The 18,585-nt window shown below is 53.6% G+C and overlaps 8 protein-coding genes across 8 annotated transcripts; 4 read left to right on the top strand and 4 right to left on the bottom strand.

Moving 5' to 3' along the window:
- Nucleotides 1-309: 309 nt before the first annotated feature.
- Nucleotides 310-1,002, top strand: MYCGRDRAFT_47222 (uncharacterized protein; the record flags this gene model as incomplete). The annotated part of the gene is made up of 1 exon (XM_003849721.1): nucleotides 310-1,002. One exon carries the CDS (start codon nucleotides 310-312, stop codon nucleotides 1,000-1,002), a length of 693 nt encoding a protein of 230 aa, XP_003849769.1.
- A 151-nt stretch (nucleotides 1,003-1,153) lies between these two features.
- MYCGRDRAFT_95637 (uncharacterized protein) lies at nucleotides 1,154-2,022 on the bottom strand (the record flags this gene model as incomplete). The annotated part of the gene is made up of 3 exons (XM_003849299.1): nucleotides 1,154-1,711; nucleotides 1,775-1,932; nucleotides 1,983-2,022. 3 exons carry the CDS (start codon nucleotides 2,020-2,022, stop codon nucleotides 1,154-1,156), a joined length of 756 nt encoding a protein of 251 aa, XP_003849347.1.
- Nucleotides 2,023-2,318: 296 nt separating this feature from the next.
- On the top strand, nucleotides 2,319-2,768 carry MYCGRDRAFT_105689 (uncharacterized protein; the record flags this gene model as incomplete). Its single annotated transcript, XM_003849722.1, has 2 exons — nucleotides 2,319-2,431; nucleotides 2,488-2,768. The coding sequence occupies 2 exons, from the start codon at nucleotides 2,416-2,418 to the stop codon at nucleotides 2,709-2,711; spliced, it is 240 nt and encodes a 79-aa protein (XP_003849770.1).
- A 91-nt stretch (nucleotides 2,769-2,859) lies between these two features.
- Nucleotides 2,860-4,028, top strand: MYCGRDRAFT_95636 (uncharacterized protein; the record flags this gene model as incomplete). The annotated part of the gene is made up of 4 exons (XM_003849723.1): nucleotides 2,860-3,193; nucleotides 3,249-3,416; nucleotides 3,477-3,691; nucleotides 3,747-4,028. The coding sequence occupies 4 exons, from the start codon at nucleotides 2,860-2,862 to the stop codon at nucleotides 4,026-4,028; spliced, it is 999 nt and encodes a 332-aa protein (XP_003849771.1).
- Nucleotides 4,029-4,520: 492 nt separating this feature from the next.
- MYCGRDRAFT_95635 (uncharacterized protein) lies at nucleotides 4,521-8,059 on the bottom strand (the record flags this gene model as incomplete). The annotated part of the gene is made up of 5 exons (XM_003849298.1): nucleotides 4,521-5,231; nucleotides 5,444-5,473; nucleotides 5,680-6,451; nucleotides 6,658-6,692; nucleotides 7,109-8,059. The coding sequence occupies 5 exons, from the start codon at nucleotides 8,057-8,059 to the stop codon at nucleotides 4,521-4,523; spliced, it is 2,499 nt and encodes an 832-aa protein (XP_003849346.1).
- A 529-nt stretch (nucleotides 8,060-8,588) lies between these two features.
- Nucleotides 8,589-11,826, bottom strand: MYCGRDRAFT_110705 (uncharacterized protein; the record flags this gene model as incomplete). Its single annotated transcript, XM_003849297.1, has 3 exons — nucleotides 8,589-9,629; nucleotides 9,941-9,982; nucleotides 10,135-11,826. The coding sequence occupies 3 exons, from the start codon at nucleotides 11,824-11,826 to the stop codon at nucleotides 8,589-8,591; spliced, it is 2,775 nt and encodes a 924-aa protein (XP_003849345.1).
- A 144-nt stretch (nucleotides 11,827-11,970) lies between these two features.
- Nucleotides 11,971-13,124, top strand: MYCGRDRAFT_75416 (uncharacterized protein; the record flags this gene model as incomplete). Its single annotated transcript, XM_003849724.1, has 2 exons — nucleotides 11,971-12,851; nucleotides 12,904-13,124. The coding sequence occupies 2 exons, from the start codon at nucleotides 11,975-11,977 to the stop codon at nucleotides 13,122-13,124; spliced, it is 1,098 nt and encodes a 365-aa protein (XP_003849772.1).
- Nucleotides 13,125-15,143: 2,019 nt separating this feature from the next.
- On the bottom strand, nucleotides 15,144-18,151 carry MYCGRDRAFT_75413 (uncharacterized protein; the record flags this gene model as incomplete). The annotated part of the gene is made up of 2 exons (XM_003849296.1): nucleotides 15,144-16,290; nucleotides 16,342-18,151. 2 exons carry the CDS (start codon nucleotides 17,943-17,945, stop codon nucleotides 15,144-15,146), a joined length of 2,751 nt encoding a protein of 916 aa, XP_003849344.1.
- Between the last annotated feature and the right edge of the window lie 434 nt (nucleotides 18,152-18,585).

The raw sequence follows: 18,585 nt of genomic DNA, 5'->3' as shown, positions 1-18,585 counted from the left end.
GACCTTTGTCGACTAGCGCTGATGAATTCTGCGCCGGCAGTTCAATCTGGCCAAGTCCGTACGTGAGGTGAGTGGTCTGAGAATTGAAGATGAAGCTCCGAAGAATTGATGTCTTCCAGGTTTCTTTCTTTCTGTCTGCGGGTCGAAACGCGCGACACTTCAGCCAAAATTCAATTTCAACACGTGTTGCTGACTCATCCGTGCAGATCAAACACGACGGGACGACAGATCACTTCTGGGTCCCTTCACTTCCTCCATCTCATCACAACATGGACTGAACATCGTCTATCACAGTGTCGCGCCGAGAACATGGCGGATGAAGCGCCTACTTTCCGCCTCTTTGTGGCCAGCTTTACGGACTTCCTCGTCGTCGCCATCCACACGATTCTGTACGAGCGCGGAATCTACCCGCAAACATCTTTCCTCTCCGCGAGACGATATAACTTCGCGGTCCGTCAGAGTCGGCATCCGAAAGTCTGCGAATGGATCACCGATGCAGTAGCATCTGTGGAGTCAGAGCTGCTGAAAGGCACCGTGGACAGAATTTCAGTTGTGATATACAGCAAGCAAAACAAGCCCTTGGAACGCTTCATGTTTGACGTATCTCGCTTCCCGACGGTGCCCACTTCAGACCTGGATGTGCCTCTGGAAAGTGCAGACGTGGAAGGATCGTCGCCATCTGTTCTGCCGCTTGTGGATCTGGAAGAACAAATGAGAGCTACGATGAGCAGGCTATCGAACTGTAGTGCTTCGCTCGATGTGCTGCCGAAGAGCTGCACGTTCACGATTGCTGTGGAGTTGAAGGGTGAGGACGATGCACCCCTGACACACCCTCAGCCATGGATTCCAGTTCAAGGCAGCGATGAAAGCTTAGGTGAGGTCAATGGCAAGCGCACGTTGCCGCTCAGAGCCGTCCGTGCCGGTGAGATGGCGTTTGAGACATGGGTCGAGGAGCTGAGCGAGAAAGCGGCGCAGGACAGCAACACAAGTTCGTTGCCCTGAGTATCTTGGTCAAGTTTCACGATCGGTATACTGCTTCAATTACGCAAATCAACCCACACGTCCAGGGAACGGCAGTACCACATATTTCGCACCGTCAGCAATATTCAGCAGACTTGAACATGGTGCGGCAAGTCCATTCGCAAAATTGTGTCTAGAACTGCACTCCAGTACACAACGCACCATCAACAGTCATGTTTGTGCCGCTGATGAAGCTCGCGCGCTCGCTCGCAAGGAATACGACCGTGTCCGCGATCTCCTCAGCTTTACCCATTCGACCCATCGGATTGGCCGCCATCTGAGACGAAAACAAGTCCGGCATGTTCCGCTCAACATCGCCCCAAACACCATCCTCGATGTAGATGTTGCCTGGAGAAAGCGTGTTTGCTCGAACGCCTTTCGGCGCCAAGGTCCTCGCCAGCTGGGCAGTGTAGTGGACCAAGCCGGCTTTCATGGTGCCGTACGGACCTGGAGCGGTGAAGTCAACGTCGCGGCCACTCACGGACGAGATGGTGACGATGTTGCCTTTTGTCTTCTCCAGATGTGGCAGGGCGGCCTGAATCAAGTGGTAGGTACCCATGATATCGGTCTGGAAGGCAGAGTGCCAGTTCTCAACACTGTCTTCGATAGACAACGACGATACATTGGCAACGACGACATCGATGCGGCTGCTCTCTTTGGCCACAGAGGAAACCCATTCACCGAGCTTGTCCTGTTGCTTGCGTCAGCAGAGTCAGCATCAAGATACAGTTGTGCGACATGCCTTGCTCGTCACATCAACCACAGCACCGATCGCCTTTGCATCCGGATGCTCCTTTGCGTACCGCTCATTGGCGGCTTCGACGTCCTTCGCAGTGCGGGAGCAAAAGTGCACTGTTGCGCCTTCTTTAAGGAAGGATCGAACAATGGCTCGGCCGATGCCCTTCGTGCCGCCTGTGTTCATGTCAGCTGGGTCGGAGGCATGAAGGATTGACGCCACGGACCGGTCACCAGTATTACTTTCTTCTCGAGGCCGAGATACATCTTGGCTAGACTTGTTTCGAGTTGTTGGACTACGCCTTACTTGCTTGCACTGTTCATCAAGGATCCTGCTTCTGGTCCCCTCGTGTTCACGACAAAATGCCGAAACAAAAGTGGATTCGATGACGTAGTGAGCGAGCTTCTCCTCAGCTCCTGTCAGCGTGTGGAGACATCAGCGTGTGGAGACATCGCCAGGTTCTACAAATTCGAACGGGTGGTCAGGTCCTGGCTAGATATGCTGCCGCTTCCAACATCGCTGTCAGCCATAGGGACTTTGGATGTTCATGCTGGACAGCGACTCCCGAGAGCATTCTGCAGTCGGCTTCAAGCTGAGTTTCAAGGAACCCTGACTTTCAATCGGCTTTCCCGCTGCTGGGCACAATTTCCCGGTGTTTCATGCGAACTGTCCTTTGTGAGTCCGGGTCGCGATCTAGTATCCGCCGCTGACAAGATACCGGTCATCGGTAGTGTCTATTTGTGTCGCGCATCCATGCCGGATGATTTCGATTTGTCTTCCTTTGGACGCCTTATGGTCGATCATCTGCTTACAAACATTTCGCTGCATTCATGAATGGGGAGGTATACACCGCTGCTCTGGAAATCGACAATCCTCACCGCATGGGCCGGCAGGACGCCTTGCAACCTCGCCGAATAATACCATCCACCGTCAGGCTTCCCACGGCCGCATCTGAGCTACTGCAGGTCAAGGCGTGCCACTACCTATAACGGTCTAGATAGGAGGCTCGCAGCCGCCGATATATCTGCTCCTCGCCCGCCTCGTCAGCAGGAGAATTTACCATCTTCCTTCTTCATCCTCTCTTCCCGCATCACATCGCCACCATGTTCAAAGCTATCCTGCTCAGCGGATATGTCATCTCCTTGGCGGCAGCATCGACTCTACCACAGCGTCGTGCTTCGGGCACATGTGCTGCGCACAAGGACCACGAACCGGGATATAATGGTAACCCGGACACTCATCACATCATCAACACGGGCGATGCCCCAAACGAGCAAAGGAACTACAGCATTTGGATTCCCGAAGACTACAACGATCAGCCTGCCAAACTCTGGCCATTGATCATCGACTTCCACGGACATGGTGGATCTCCAATTCTCCAACACAACAACTCCCTGTATTACAAGAATTCTCGTGGCAAGGAATACATTGTAGCTTGTGGGTGGTCCTCTGGACGTATGGCTTCCACAAAGCACGCTGACACAAATATCAGATCCGGAAGGCGTGATCGGGAAGACAGATGAGGAGAGAGCATGGTTCGGACCCAATTATGCCAATACTGGCAAGGAAGAAGACTTCAGTTTCGTGACAAAGCTTGTGTCGCACCTCAAAGACGAGTATTGTATTGACCCAGACCGGGTCTATGCCTCCGGCAAGAGCAGTGAGTCCAACAGCTTTCCTGTAATCTGCGCTCGAGAGTGCACGATTGACATGCTCCCAGATGGCGGTGGCTTCGTCGACACGCTGGCATGCGACGATAATGGAGATCAATTCGCAGCATTCGCCATGGCGGCAGCCGCTTTGTACACGGACAACGAAAAGGGGAACTGCCCGAAGAAGCGAGCTATTCTTGAAGCGCACGGCGACAAAGACGGTATCATTCCTTACCCTGGAAAGGACACTAGTCAGGGCAAGACGCCACGCATTGGCGAATGGGTATGTTCCTCGACCATATGGTATCGGATGCTCAAGACTAACGCAACTCCAACAGACCACCTGGTGGAAAGAAAGAACTTGCAGTGCATCGACCCCGCGGGACACCATATCCAGCCCGCCGGACAACTACGATATCAGGTCCTACTCTTGCGATTCCCGTTCTGGTGTAGTGCAGCAATACCATGGGACAGAACTGGGTCACTGCTGGCCGATCATGGAAGGCAGTAATACGGACTCTGGCAAGAAGAACTGCACTGATCGCTCCTTGGACTTTACGGAGAAGGTCATTGACTTCTTTGAGAAGTGGGATTTGACTACGGCACCGTCGAACAAGTAAGCCTACTTGCTGGACGACGACAACTGGTAGGAGCAATGGGTCGACAGGGGATCGGTGCAGACACTACAAAAGGAGAATTAATTCATAGCCTATTATTTGCTAGGCGCATTTGATGGTCGGCTCCATTTCATTGCATCGACTGAATGGTACATCTTCTGCTCCAATTGCTGAAGCTTTTCCGTGTAGGTCAGCTGCTCCGTCTGCTCAACTTCCTGCATGACACAGCACCGTTGCGCTTCTCCGAAGAACGTAAGTATGCTGGGAACGCTTCGCAAGCTGCCTTCCCTCCGTCGGCATGGAGGCGCGCGAGTCTGTGACATAGAGCTGCTGCATGCTCAGAAACGAGTGCGAAAAGAAGGGCATGCCATTCTTCCGCATCTGATCCTGATTGCGGTTGCTGTCAGAGCTTGGGACACTGGCAAATAGTAGGGACTCAAAGCACGCCTCCTCTGTGGACATCTTGTGTGAGGTTCAACGAACCGCGCAACTGACTCACTCCTTGCACGGTGATGTCGTGGATGTCCGGCCGTAGGCTTCGCTTTCCCACTGCTCATTCTCAAGGCGCCCCTCGCGATACCATCGATGCCGTAGACTCCCATCCGACTGCCGGAATCGTAGCTCGACCTTGAGAGCGTTTGGTCGAAGTACAACAGCCTTGCTACCGGGGCCGATGTAGGCCCCACTGTATTTCTCGATGAGTCTGACGATCAGTCTTGCCTCATGGAAAGCTGAATCGCGGTATGTGTCGAATGGAGCATTGTCTACGCCGCTCTCGATGATGCTGTAGTAGCGAAGATCCGGGAATTCAATGGTCTTGATTGATTGCAAGTGTGCTGAGGTGAGGGTGGACAGCCACTTCGCGCACCTCCGTAGACCAGGATATTCGACGAGAAATACTGTGTTATTGTAGTATTCCGTGGCCGAAATGTCCCGCTGCTTTCGATTGACCTGAAGAGCAAGGGGCGGTTTGTAGTTGGCATTGATGGCGATGACGCTGCCGTTGACCGAATCAGGGGCCTCCATCGATGCGTGCAGGACTTCTTTGAGGACCGAGTCTTGGAGCTCTTGTGGAAGCGCCTGCATGTGCTCCGTGAGGCGATGGTATTCGTTCATTGCGGGATCGAGTATCTGCGCGGTAGCTGGGGAGGTTTTGCGCGGCTGGAGCGGTGCCTGGAGCGGTGCCATGTTGGTGGCAATGGTAGGCTGTGGATTGGTAATCGCAGAGTCCGTGGTCCGATATGAGAATGAAGACATTAAGTGTGAAGTTGATGAATTGTGTGTGAGCATTAGTTATCGAGGACTTCGTTACACGCTGAGCATTGGGAAGGCGCAATACGAAGTGAATTGCACATGACGAAAATGCATTCACTTCACTTCTTGACAATTTCAGGCACCGTGCGTAATTGATAACTTACATCCGAGTACTTGAATCTGTGACAACTGCGCTATTCTCGTCGAAGTTGAATACGTGATACAAGCAAGCTATGCTAAGAGTCCTTGGGTAAGTGTCCCTACTGCGTTTTGCTTCTGGGTCTCATGGATCGCACTATCGCCCAGTCGGCAGTGAAAGGAGCATTGCATAGTGAAGTCATTTGTGACCGCCGGTGTGCCGTTGATGAATCCACCTTGAAGTTCAGGCAAAGGATCCTACGACCGAATACATGGCAAGGCCAAAGAGGCAAGCCTTCAACCCCTGGCCACAGATCCACTGCCTTCTTTCGTGCGGTGAGAGCTCGATCCAGAGTCTTCCATCTCCAACTACCCGACTGGAACCGCGGTACTCTTCTCCCATAGACATCGAAACGCCGTCCATGTTGTAACCCTGCATCTCATATCGATCGTCATATCCACCGCCGGAGTCATCGGAATCGTCAGAATCGTATTGACGAATGCTTCTGTCTTGACACTGAAAGTTTACCGAGACGATGTATTCGTGATGTCTCGGGTCCACAATCTCAAACCAATCATCGATCGCCTTAGCAAGGACCTCTGTGGGAAGACCGCGAGTGTCGATGAGCAGCAGCTGTCCTTGGCGATAGAACAGCTCAGCGAACTTCGCCCGAGTCTTACGGTTGATCCTAAGTGCAAGCGGGGTGCTGAAAGTGTTGTGCTCTCTGCCGATGGTGATCTGGGCGGGCTTCGATGGAAGTGATGCAGCGAGGACGAGATCCAGGATATCGTCTTGCAGCTCTTGTGGAAGTTTCTGTATGTTTTGTGCTAGATCCGACCGAGCACGCAGTCTGCGAGCCCTCTTCTCGGGTCTGGGCGTAAGTGCGTCCTCTGATGTGAGCTTCAGCCGTTTCGTGGATGCTTGTTGATGTGGTGAGCTGAGCTCGGCGCCGGTATGTTCTTGTTTCGGAGCCATATTGGTGATGGTGATTTTGGGGACGGTTTCCAAAGGTGGTGATGGTGTTGTCGAGATTCTGGAAGAAGAAAGCAAATTGTTAGAAGTGAAGCAACGAGCCGCCGCAAGGTAGTGAAGCGAAGATGTGCCAAGGCTTTCACGTGCAAACGCTGCATGATAACACTATGACGCAGAAGCGATGGGCTAGGACTACTTTGATGAATATGGATTTACTTCTTGGTGAGTGAACGACACAAATCAATCAGGATTACGCTAAGGACTCACAAGTCGAGCTGAAGAAGTGCTTCAGGCCGGAAGACCTAAACTGAAATAGAGGCGATCTCAAAGTCAGCAGTGGAACGGCGGAATATTCGGTCGAAAGTACTATGAATACATACATGTAATTACCTCAAATGACATTGCTTTTTGCGAACTCGACCTCACAGCGTACGTAGTCCGTTGACGCTTTTCGCCGTGAGCAGCATCTGTTGTCCCAACTCCTCGTAGACTGCCAGACATGCTGCGGCCCATACCCACAGCTATCATGCGTGACGGTCTTCCGTACCTCTCCACTGTGCGCCAGCGGTCCCTTGCCGCCCCAAACTAGCCAGCAGACTGGACATTTCCACAAGACTGCTGCGTCCACTGCGAGATGCTAAGCTGGCCCCATCAGATGTCGGCGTGGACTGGATGATCAAGATGGTGTCCGGTCTTCGATTCTTAGCGAGGACCTCACAAGTTCTGCAATGCGAGCTGGATTGGTGGGCAAGTGACCGAATAACGAATAGTGCTCCGCCTTCGCGATGCAAGTCCGCAAACCGATCCCAGAAACATATTCCTGCTTTTTCCGGTGGGAAAGAGAGCCCCAAGGCTTTGAGAGCACCCCAAGAGTAGACATGCTAGGTGACACATGATGGGACTGGTACTCCTTTTCCATGGAGAATCCAACGTCGCTGACATCAGACACGTCGCTGACATCGAAACAGTGACGAACTTCCCTGGGCATGACAGCATAGCCCTGGGCCACGAACTTGAGGAGGATCTTGCCGAGGTGGTGGCGATGCTCAGAGTCTATGAGCTCGAACCACGAATCTATCGCCATATTAATACAGCTGGGATGGAATATGGTGCCGATGGTCTCAATGCACAGCAGCTGATCGCGGCTGTAGAATTGCTTGGCGTATTTGGCACGAGTCTTCTGATTGATCCAGAGCGCAACCGGGATGTTGAAAGTCTTCCGTTTCTCGGGAAAGTGTTTCCTGGGAGAGCACCATCTGTCTAGGATAGTGACGCGCGCGGAGTCCGACGGCAGTGTTGCCGCGAGCAATTGGTCCAGTATGATGTCCTGCAGCTCTTGCGCCAGTTTCTGGATGCGTTTGGCGAGCAATGCCTGGGCCCGTCCTTCAAGTTCCTCGCCGTAGAACTCCGTGTTCACGGTCTCGATCTTATCCTTGGCCAGGCGTCGCTTCTTGGATGTGTGTGCTGGAAGTGGAGAAGGCTTCTCTAGCATGAGATCACTCCTCTCGAGGCGCTTCCCAAGAGCTTCCTGGATATGACTTCCAAGGATCCTGTCGATCGTGGCGGATTTGCCCGTCACGATCGAGTCCTCAGCCATGCGAGGCTCTCTTGTTGTATGTGGCCGTGGTGGCCTTTCTCCTTCGAGAGTGCGCTCTCGTTTCGGAGCCATCGTTAGTGTGCTGGTGGCCTTGTCAGAGAAGCCAATGGTGATGTCAAGCCGGTGGGAACGTCCGAACGAATTCAAGCGGGAATGAAACCATTTCAAGTAGGGAATGCGAATTGAAGGTGCGCAAAAAATGGCAGGTCCAGATGGTTATGATGAGATGACTGAAAAGAGATCCATGGTTACAATAGAGCGGCTCGGCGATGCGACCATTGGAACGAACGAACTTTACCATGGATTGAAAACACCACAAGAGAATGTTTGGATTTTGCTTTCTTGAAGATCAGAAAAAAGTAGACGTACCTCATGGAGAAGCGATGCGACCTCCGACCTGCACAGAATTCATAAGACACATCTCTTCTGCGAGTCCCATCGCAAGGTTGGAAGTTCTTGCTGTGAGCTCTGTGCGTCCCGTCCTCCCTATTGGGCACATAATCTCATGTCTGCCATCGGCCCGGAAAAGTAAGCACCAATGAGTCCGTATCCTTCTGAGCCCATTCTGGTATGGCAACAAGCCCTTGTAGCAGACGCATGACTAATCGTCGTTCTCCTTCGGCGCCCTCGGCAAGCCTAGGTCCTCCACCCGGTATTCGCCCTCATCGCTGTAGACACACAGCTTCTCGTGCATCGCCAATCTCTTCAACAACGGGTGCCCACGCAGAGCGAGCGTGATCATACACGTATGAATGCTTCGAAACTCCGGCGCTGATGGCACATCGGGAACGCCGACCCTGACTGTGGCAATCAGTCGACGATGCTCAGGAGCTACCATTGATACCCATTTCAGGATGCGCGCCGCGAACAGTGCTGGCGTCCAGCCAAACTCTTCGGCGATATTGAATTGTCCATGGCCGTAGTACAGCTTCGCATACTTCGAGCGAAGACTCCTGTCGATGTGCAGTGCTGCCGGTACTTTGACAGGTTCACGTGTGTGGTCGATATTGACAGCAGCGTCTCCCGATGGCATCGTAGAGTTGAGGTAGCATTCGAGTATCCGATCGCTCAGCTCTTGTGGAAGGTTCTGAATTCGTGTATCGAGGTCAGTCTTAACCGTGCGCTGAATGACTTGGCGAAAATAAGATGTAGCAAAGTCCAATGACTGAATCAGGGCTTCGACGACTGACTCGTCCGCAGGTAGCGCGGCTTGAGAAGGGGCGGAAGCCGGTACGACCGACTGGTGATCCGATCCGCTGGCCTGTGCGACGAGTGTAGTTTCATCAGTCGTGGATTGCGCATTCGCACTAGACGGATAGTTCTCTGGCAACGCTGTCCAAATGCTCGGTCCCGAAGCGACTTTGTGAACGGCGGGCCTCTCTGTAGTCGGCGGAGAGTCCTGCATTGACTGCGCTTCCTTGCCGGCCAGTGGGACGTTGAATGTTGTGAAGTCGATCGCCGGAAGGAGCTCGCCCGCGGAGTGATGTTTTGAGGCGCTAGCTGAAAGACGTACCGCTGATTTGGTAGGCGACGGTGATATTGATTCCTCGATTGATGGCAAGATGGGCTTCGCGGCAGCCGGTGAAGGTGTGGGTCGGAGCGCTGTGGCATGTTCTGTCATCCGCGGTGGTGAAGCATCGTGCTGCAAACGGTCTTGACGGCGGCGTCGTGCGCAACAAAGCATTGAAAACATTTTGTCCATTCAGTCGTGTTGTTGGGTGCGATATGGTAGTCGAGCAGTCGTCTCGATGGTAGAAGAAGTCGGAAGTAGTTAAGGTGAGAGTACATCAACGTTGACGGCGTTGTGGCGGCAAACGACGTGCGGAAGCGGGAGAGGTTTTGGCGCTAGGGCGTTCATATGCTGCAGGGAGCCGGTAAGGAGATAAGACATGCCGCTCCGGATGGCCGTCAATGTGGTCGATGGTATTTACAGCTATGATACAGGGCACTTACAAGGTCTTCATCACACCACTTCCTCATGCCGACTTGAGCACTCTGCGCAGAAACGTCTCGCATCGACTTCGCACATCGTTCCACTCCTTCGATCTACTCTCGGGGTCGACGAATCTGATGGACCGCAAGATGCCCATCGCCAAATCAACGGCTCCGGCCATGTCGCTGGCGCCATTAGCGTCTGCTGCGCGCACTCCGTCGAAGGTAACAATCGGATCCTCTGCCTCCATATCGTTCAGCGCATCTCTCAGATATTCTCGCGCTTCGAGGTATGCCTGCGCCTGAAACGACTCTTCGAAGACCTCAGAGGTATGCTGACCAGCGTCGACGTCCGTTTTACCCACGCCTTCAGAAAGCTCCATGCCGCTACTGCTGTCTTCGGCGGATAGAGGTGTAAGCGTTCCTTCTCCCAAAGCCTTGAAGAACGATACGTACAATTCTCGGCTCCGAGGGCGGAAGGTCTGCGGGTAGCTGCGCCATGTTTTGAGGAAGTCCTGGACATCGACGGTCTGTCCATCTTTCCGATGTCCCTCAGCGGCATGAGAGCTTGGCTCATCTGTGGCTCTTGTGGGCCAGTCCACGTCAAGTGATGAAAAGTCATCAGCTGCTGGTTCACTCTTCGAAGCGCTGAAGAAAGCCTGACGGAAACTTGGAGCGTAGGAATGAAAACTGCGAACTTGTCCACGTTGTCCATTCACGCCACGAAGGTAGAAGAGTTCGTTCCCTGGCGGTGGTTCGAGCCGAGTTTCCTTGGGGTTTTCATCGACCTTTGGTATCTCATTCCGAGGGAATGTTTCGGACAGCGTTTCCTCCGTGTTCGCGGTCTCATCCTCCGCAAGCAGCGCTTGCTTCTCCCGGTCAGACTTCCGCTGAATTGTAGCCCACAGCTTCTCCAGATCAAGGTCGCCTCTTTTCTCCTCGGTCATCATCTGCACCACTATCCTCGATCCCGTGCTCCTCTCTCCGAACCCAATAAAGTTCTGCTCTCTTGCGATCTCCTCCTCTGTCTTAGGCAGATCGCCTCCCTCTACTCGCCCGACATTCACGCAAACCCAGCCAGTTCTTATTCCTTCGTCCAACTCGGTCTCCGCAGTGCTCTTTACACCCACAGCCGACATCAGCTTAGACCGCTTCGCCTTCCGCCGTAGTTTCAACTTCAACTCTTGTCTTCCCAGCAGCCCATCCGCAAACGGACTCAACTTGTACTGAGAACGTAACCATCGACATAGCTTGTCGGCCGAAACATGAAGATGCTTCTCGGACCGTGCAGTGCCAATCAGCATGAGCAAGTTGGCCCCGAGGGCAGGAGGTGGATCGAGAGTACGTAGATCGAGAATCGTAAGATCGTCGAGACCGAGGTCAATGGAGATTTGCGAAAGGAGAGGTTCAAGAATGGGAGGCGGGTGGTCCGGCAAGTCGGGGAGCTTCTGGCGCGCTGAAATGTTGTTCTCTTGGGTTGGTATTGGCGGGTCTACTTGCAGATACCAAGGCACATGTTCCTGCTGTGGAGATGCAGTCTCGCTGGCCACAGAGGTCTCTGGCTCGGCTATTTCCTTCTCCAATACCGCCGGAGCTTCGGTGGCGGCCTCCTCAGTGGATGGTGGCTTCTCCTCAATGGCAGGCGTTTGAGCGGCGTAGTCATGCCCGTATACTGGCGCAGCGAAGCCATCATTGATGTCGTTAAGTGCAAAGTCCTCTTTCGCGTCTCGTCGAACCCGCTGTCTAGGATTCCTCCAGTTGGGCGATACCGAGAAAGTTCTCCGTTGAGCATGCTGGGATGTAGGCAGCACGCCCGAGCCGCCGATGCTGGCGATGAACGACCGCAACACCCATTGACGGCAGCAGTGGCATGCCGCGTTCTTCGCTGCTGTTGTAGGCAGTACCATGGTGATGTAGAAAAAGTGCAGGAGCTTCGCATCAGATGGGAGTTGGTTGCGAGACAGTGCCAAGCAAGCCGGAGGTCTTTTGAGACTTTGCGGACATCTCTCCTTCAACGCTTCAACCACCCGCACGACAACACACCACACCGCGGCCATGAATCCTTCGAAGACTTATCAATGCTTGTCATGTCGGCTCAAGTCAACCGTCACCCAATCTGCCAGCAATGTCCGCCGCTCGTTCTCCTCCACGCCCATCGAGCAAGCCCGAAAACGAACAACACGAAGTCGCTATCCGAACATCAAAGCCGAAGACCTGGGAATTGCATCCACGCGACAATCTGAAGTCGATGCTCTCGCGGATCACTTAAGACCGTACACCGCACGCGAGAAGAAGTTGCTGGCGATGAAGTACACCCCGGAGCAGATGGCAGCCATTGAAGCAGGAGAGAAGGCGATCGATGCGACAGATATGATGACCCAAGGACGGTTCCGCTCAGATCCCATGCGCATCGATTACATTGACGACTTTGCGACCGTACGACCGATCGTGGATAAGGCACCTCACGGAATCGATGCCGAGATGCATGCAGAGCTCACGCCAGGCGCACAACCTGTGACCGATGCCATGAGCTCTCAACACCGAGAGAAGTCGGCGAGATCGGACAAAAAGCAGGCAGACGAGAAGACGGAAGAAGACCAGCATCTGCTACGGCTTTGCCAACAGACTGGGCTCACACCGCAGGAAATCCGCAGAATTCGAGTCAAGAATTTGGTTACACATCGCGTGGTCAACCAGACAAGAATGGGCAAGATTGCAAGTCTGTACTTTTTGACCATCGCGGGAAACCAAGAAGGCATGCTGGGCATTGGGGAGGGCAAAGCTGCAGAAGACGAAGACGGACGGCGGCAGGCGATGATGAACGCTATCAGGAACATGAAGCCGATTCCGCGATACGAGGAGAGGACGATCTTTGGTGAAGTGGAGGCGAAAGTGGGCGCAAGTGTCGTCAAGCTGTCTGCAAGACCGCCAGGTATGTTGGTAGCAGTATTACTCTTTCCAAGACCTCCTAACACGACTCGCAGGCTTCGGCAATCGCTGCCAATCTCTGATATTTGAGTTGGCTCGAGCAGCCGGTATTCACGACCTCGCAGCTCGGACGCCTCGATCAAGGAACAAGATGAATGTGGTCAAAGCTGCTTTCGAAGCTCTGACCAACCAGCGTTTGCCTGAGGATGTTGCGCGAGCAAGAGGAAGGAAGCTGGTGGATGTACGGGGTGTATACTATGGCGGTCTTGTAAAATAGTCGTGCAGCGGCGGAACGACCTTGCGGTCATCTTCAATCTCGCAGGGTGCTTCTCGAGAGAACTGTGGATCGGATACCGGTGAGTCGGACTGATCTCATCAGGCGATGTTCATTCACTTCCTCACGCCGAAAGCTTGGCAAGAGTGCCTCAGACTAAGTGCTTGTCCGTTCAAGTAGCAAGTCTTTCTTCCTCCGTCATTTCCATTCTCTCTTTCTTTTCAACATCTCGCCATGAACCCTCGATCGCCTCGATCACCACCACCACCACCGCCAACTGCAGCAACAGCGCGCATCGAAGCGCCTCGGAGTTCCACACTAGAAATGGCGGGCAGCGGCCATCCAGCCGACGGCAGTGGTATAAAGCGAAACGCGGACAAGGAGCGCGCACAACCGAAGAAGACGACCATGATCGGGGAAGCTTCGAGACCAGCAGCGCAAACGACTCTCGCCTTCAACAGCATCGACGAGGCTGTTCGCAGCCCAGCCATGCGCTTTAAAGTGGCTCCTGACTTCGACGATGTCCATATCGTCAAAGCCAACGAGAAGCACTTTGTCGCAAGGATCGTGAATGCCATGGCATCCGACTCGAAGGCCCCTTGTCCCACCGGTATGGAGCGCTCAGAGTGGAATACTTGGCTGAACAAGTATGAGCATCAAGTCACGGTCATCAACGAGTTCCCACCATCAGTGCGTCAGGCGGAGTGGTTTGCATGGATGATTCTGGTAAGCGGAAGTTCCATTATCTACTACAGGCTGTAGCGCTCGAGTACCAGAACTGACCAGAAGCAGAAAGAAGTCTACGACATTCACGAGAATGGTATCCTCAACGTTGCGAAAGCATCCAAGAACTTGGACAAAGCGATCGTCAAGGACCGCATTCCGCGTGCCCCCAAAGACACCCTGAAGTGCTCCGACCGCTTGGAGCTGATCATCACCACTCTGCGAGACTATGGCAATGTTGCTGCGGACGCCATTGTCGGAGAGTTCATCCGTGACATCGCCGAAAATCCAATGCGGCTTGTGCAGCGCAAGATCACGTCGAAGCTCAGCAACGCCAGACGTGCGAGCAAGAGGAGGACAGGCAACCGTGTCGGCAAAGACAGCGATGACGAAGCTGAAGACGAAGATCCTCCCGAGCATGCAAGACAGCCAGATTTTGCCCACCTTCAAACGATTCCTGCCCTCGACTCCGGCACTGGAAATCACCATCTCGAACTTCCAGCTCCCCAGTCCATGTCCAGGACAGTCCCATCAGCCTCGCATATTGCGGAGAGATGCGCATCGCACCGTTTGCTTCACCCGTCCGACGCGTCGACTCGGATCGAAGTACCTACTCCATCCTTCGATGAGCGATCGAAACTGCCCGAGATTGTGCTATCCCCGACCGCTCCATCCCAAGCTCATTCTTGGGGTCGCCTCCAGCTGTACAATCCGGGCAGCCTTGCCTCTTTCTCCCCTCAGGCGGACCTTACGGAGAGATTGAACGACTCCGAGCAGGACGACTCCGATCAGTAGTCTCGATCCATGCCGCCCACATGAAGGCGCTGAGGACACAACCGAAGCGTATCGACGGGACACGGCCGGATCCGGGCAGTAAAGGCGAGCAGGTGGTTCAGGGCGTGACGAAGCGTCAACGAGATGGGCATACGACACGACGCGCTTGGTTACAGACAGCAAGGCGCAAAGGAGTTTCATTGATGATTGTATTGGATCCAAGAGTCGATCAGACCGAGGCGGACTTCCGAGTATGCAAGTATGAGAGGCACAGATGGTGTGAATTAGATTTTGGATAACCCTAACCCTAACGTCAATTCATCGTTCTAATTAAACCCAAGTGCTCATACATTCATATCAGATGACTGTCTTCTGTGCAGTCGCGCTTTCAACAAGACTTCTTTTCAATTCCACAAACGCTGGGACGATGTTCCCACTCGCTCCGCGGGACCTTCTCCAAAGCCCGGGTATAAGGTAACCTCTTTTCCGATCCCCAAGTGCGCCGACTTCCCGCTTTCAATGTCCTCATTGATACCACTCATCCTCATTATAAGTCGTCGCCATAGTATTATAAGCAGTCATACTGTTCAGCCAATTCGTCATCATGCCATCGACATTCCCAGTTCCATTGACATTGACGCCATTCGCACCGTTCAAGGTTGCGCTCGCAGTCGGCACATATCCGGCAGGTTGAGCATTCATCGGGATGCTGACTGCACTGGCTTGACTGTGCTGACGTGCCGGCGCCACACTTCCCGCCAGTGGAGCATTGGGCGTCATGTTGGCTGCCCAAGCTGCAGTATCTGCGTCTGGTGTGGAGTTCCAGTTCCCAAATCCAGTCGCAAACTGTGCTTGGTCCCGATACGCCCAGTCATGGCTGTCTCGCAGCAGCTGCTCCACGCCGCCGAACATGTCACTGGGACTGGCGCCTGCTCGTGTAGAGTGCTGTCGAGCTTGGTTCTGTGGGGTCGCGGGAGTGGTAGCGGCGGAGGGGAACTGAGATGCGCGTAAGCTGTATGCGTCGGCGGGTGGGGCGGGAAATTGCGGTTCGTGAGAGCGTACAATTGCTGAGCCAGAGGCACCGATGGCGGCAGGGACAAACATGGGTGAGGCGGTGTTGTAGAGGGGCGAGTTGTGTGCGGTGGTCGGTTGTACGAGGGCTGGTGTCTGAGTGGGTTGCATAGCGAGATGTTCAGGAACACTCATGAGGTCCGACTCCCGCCTCTGGCTCGATGCCGGCGACTGTATCTCGCGGTGGTACGAGCTGAATTTGGCGTCTGTTCGAGCGAGCACGGCTGCGGCTTCGTCTGGCAAGTCGACCTTCCATTTCGTGGCCAACATGCTCATGATTGCGAGTGTTCGCCTTGCGCAAAGCCAACTCTCAGCGATCTCCTCTAAATGTTTCACACCATGGACAATGTCGCGTTTGGCATTCTTGTCGGGTAGATTGAGAAGGTGAATCGTGCACGCCGAATGAGCGATGTAGACTGCAATGTTGCAGATCTGTCGCAAGCCATGAGATCGCTTGTAAAGCCGCATGAGCTTTGAGATCATAGCTGCCGCTTGGGTGCACAGTTTCCGAGGACTGACAGTGCTTGGCAGTGGCGATGTTGCTTGTGTGTACTTCAAAAAAGGTCGGAAGAGATGGATGAATAGCAGTTGGAAGAACATACTGAGACACACAGTTAGCAATGTTGACCGGCATCGCGCATAGCACACTTACTGCATGACCAGAACCGAGGACAGAACCCCTTCCTTCGGTTCAAACTCCTTTGGCAGATCCCTTCGCCATGATTCGAGTCTGGTGTGAATGGCGGAGAGCTTCCTGAGCTCCGCCGCTTTTCCCCTGGTCTTCTCCATGTCAATCGGGTTGTAGAAGTGCGCCATTAGGTCATTGCTGATATCGCACAGCTTGGATATCTGCAGCGCCACGGCCCTTGTTCGGGCAGGCTGGGCGTGTGCCTGTGTAAACCCAGAGTCGGTGTAAGGACTCCACTGAGAAGAGTCCTCCTCTGGAAAGACGTCATATTTTGACGCGGCGACAATTGCTGACGGCAGTTGTGGCAGACGACCCATGTAGTTAGACCAACACTTGTCAATCAGGTAGCAGCCCCAGAACGTGACTTTCCGGTTGTCTTCCTCATCATCGTCGCCACTGATTTCTTTGCTAGCACTCAGTGAGCTTGAATCCAGATTCAATCCCATATCGCAGGCCATACGAAATGACATGCCGCTGTAGACCCAGCCTTTCGCCTCTCTGCCACATCCTGCCTCTCTTACAGACATTAGCGCAAGAGCTTGGACTGTGGTGAGACTCGGCTTCTCATGCTCATCGTTCTCCATGATCAGCCTTTTCGCTTCCCGGAAGAAGTGATCGCCTGCGGTCGCCGAATCTTCCGGATCTACTCTTGCTCCCGCGTGAGATGTGAAATGGCATCCAAGTGCCAGAATCGCATTGACAAGTAGGGGCGTGCAGTGCTGCGTTTTCCGTCTTGTGCCTGGAGGAGGTCGCCCAAGAGTAAAGTCTCGGAAGAACAGCTGTTTAGACAATAGTGTGAAGAAAGTGTAATGCCAGGTAAAGTACATGTTGAGCAAATGCAGAACCAGCTGCGGGTCGTCTGTCACGTTCGTCCAGGACGTAATCGCGTTCTCCTGCGGGAGATACTCGTCCATATTGGGTGGAGTGGGAGAGCCTTGCCCGGCGTGTATTAGATGGCTCGTTCCGCCGATATATCGTACCGATCCTTCGTCCAGCCGTAAGTCTCCCATCTTGCCGTACAGATGCGACTCGAAGGTCGACATTCGCGGTGCTCGCTCCGAGGAGTCCATAGAACTCCTTCCACCTCCACCATCGCCATTATCCTCTCCATTCTCTTTCGCCACGATCTTGTCCGCCACAGCATCCAAGCTTTCGCAAGTCCTGATCTCCTGTACCAGGTCCGGCACGTCTTCTTCAGCATAGTTCAAGATCGCATGAATGATCGTCTGCAGCGTCGACTCCTTCGTCTTGAGCGTATCCGCATCATTCTTGTACACGCCCTTCCTCCGATGGTCCGAGTTCGGGTCGTATATACAGTCCGTTCCATACACCTGCGAGCAGGCCGCGCACGCAGGAAGATTACCGTCGCATTTGCTCTTCCTCTTCCTGCACGCTATACACGCTGTGGAGACACATCTTCTCTTCGAGGGATCGTCCTCTTCCACGTCCTTCTTCCTTCGGCTTCGTTGTTGCTTCGGCTTGCCGGTGTTGGCCCCATTCGTGGTTCTCGACGACACGGCGGTCTGCGGCCAAGGCTTTCCCGCGACTCCATTCATGGCAAAGTCCATGGCGGTCGAAGATTTCTTTCCGTATACGTGCGAAACATGGGCGACGAGATTTCCAGATATATGGCAAAGTATCAGATAGCAATCGGGAACGGTGTGTTTTCAAGAGTACAGAAGGTGCTACTGTTTAGTAACCATGACGTTCGTCCCTTCCTATATGTCAGGCTTCCGGAATTAGTCGATCCCGACAAAGTGAAACAGCTCAGGATGGAGGACGAGTCGGACGGATCCTGACGTACTCTCGACGATGCCGGTGCGAGGAGACATTGAAACAGCATGTTCGAAGAGCACCAGCTCGTATCCATACAGCACCTTATCAGGCATAGAGATGCATATGCATAAGCGGACGGACCGATGTCCGGAGGCAGACTGACCAATCATCGCACAGAAATATAGTACTGACCAGCGTCCTTATCAAAAGGAGTCGAAGCAATGAGTATGTTCCAATCGACATTTGATACCATTCTATAGTACCGCAGCTAAACATTACACCCAGTATGACGGGCAGCTCGAAGCATTCCAACGCTTTGATCCGATTGGAACCTATCTTCTAATAAACATTAATCCATCTTCTCAGTTCCGCGCACGAAGCGCAGGAATCTCTATTCGTTCAGCATGTAGAGTACGCGATCCCCCAGAGACA

The sequence above is a fragment of the Zymoseptoria tritici genome, chromosome 9 (genome assembly GCF_000219625.1).
Source record: "Zymoseptoria tritici IPO323 chromosome 9, whole genome shotgun sequence".
In the NCBI taxonomy this organism is placed as follows: domain Eukaryota; kingdom Fungi; phylum Ascomycota; class Dothideomycetes; order Mycosphaerellales; family Mycosphaerellaceae; genus Zymoseptoria; species Zymoseptoria tritici.
The sequence above is the reverse complement of the archived record's forward strand: the minus strand, read 5'-3'. Positions and strand labels throughout refer to the sequence as shown.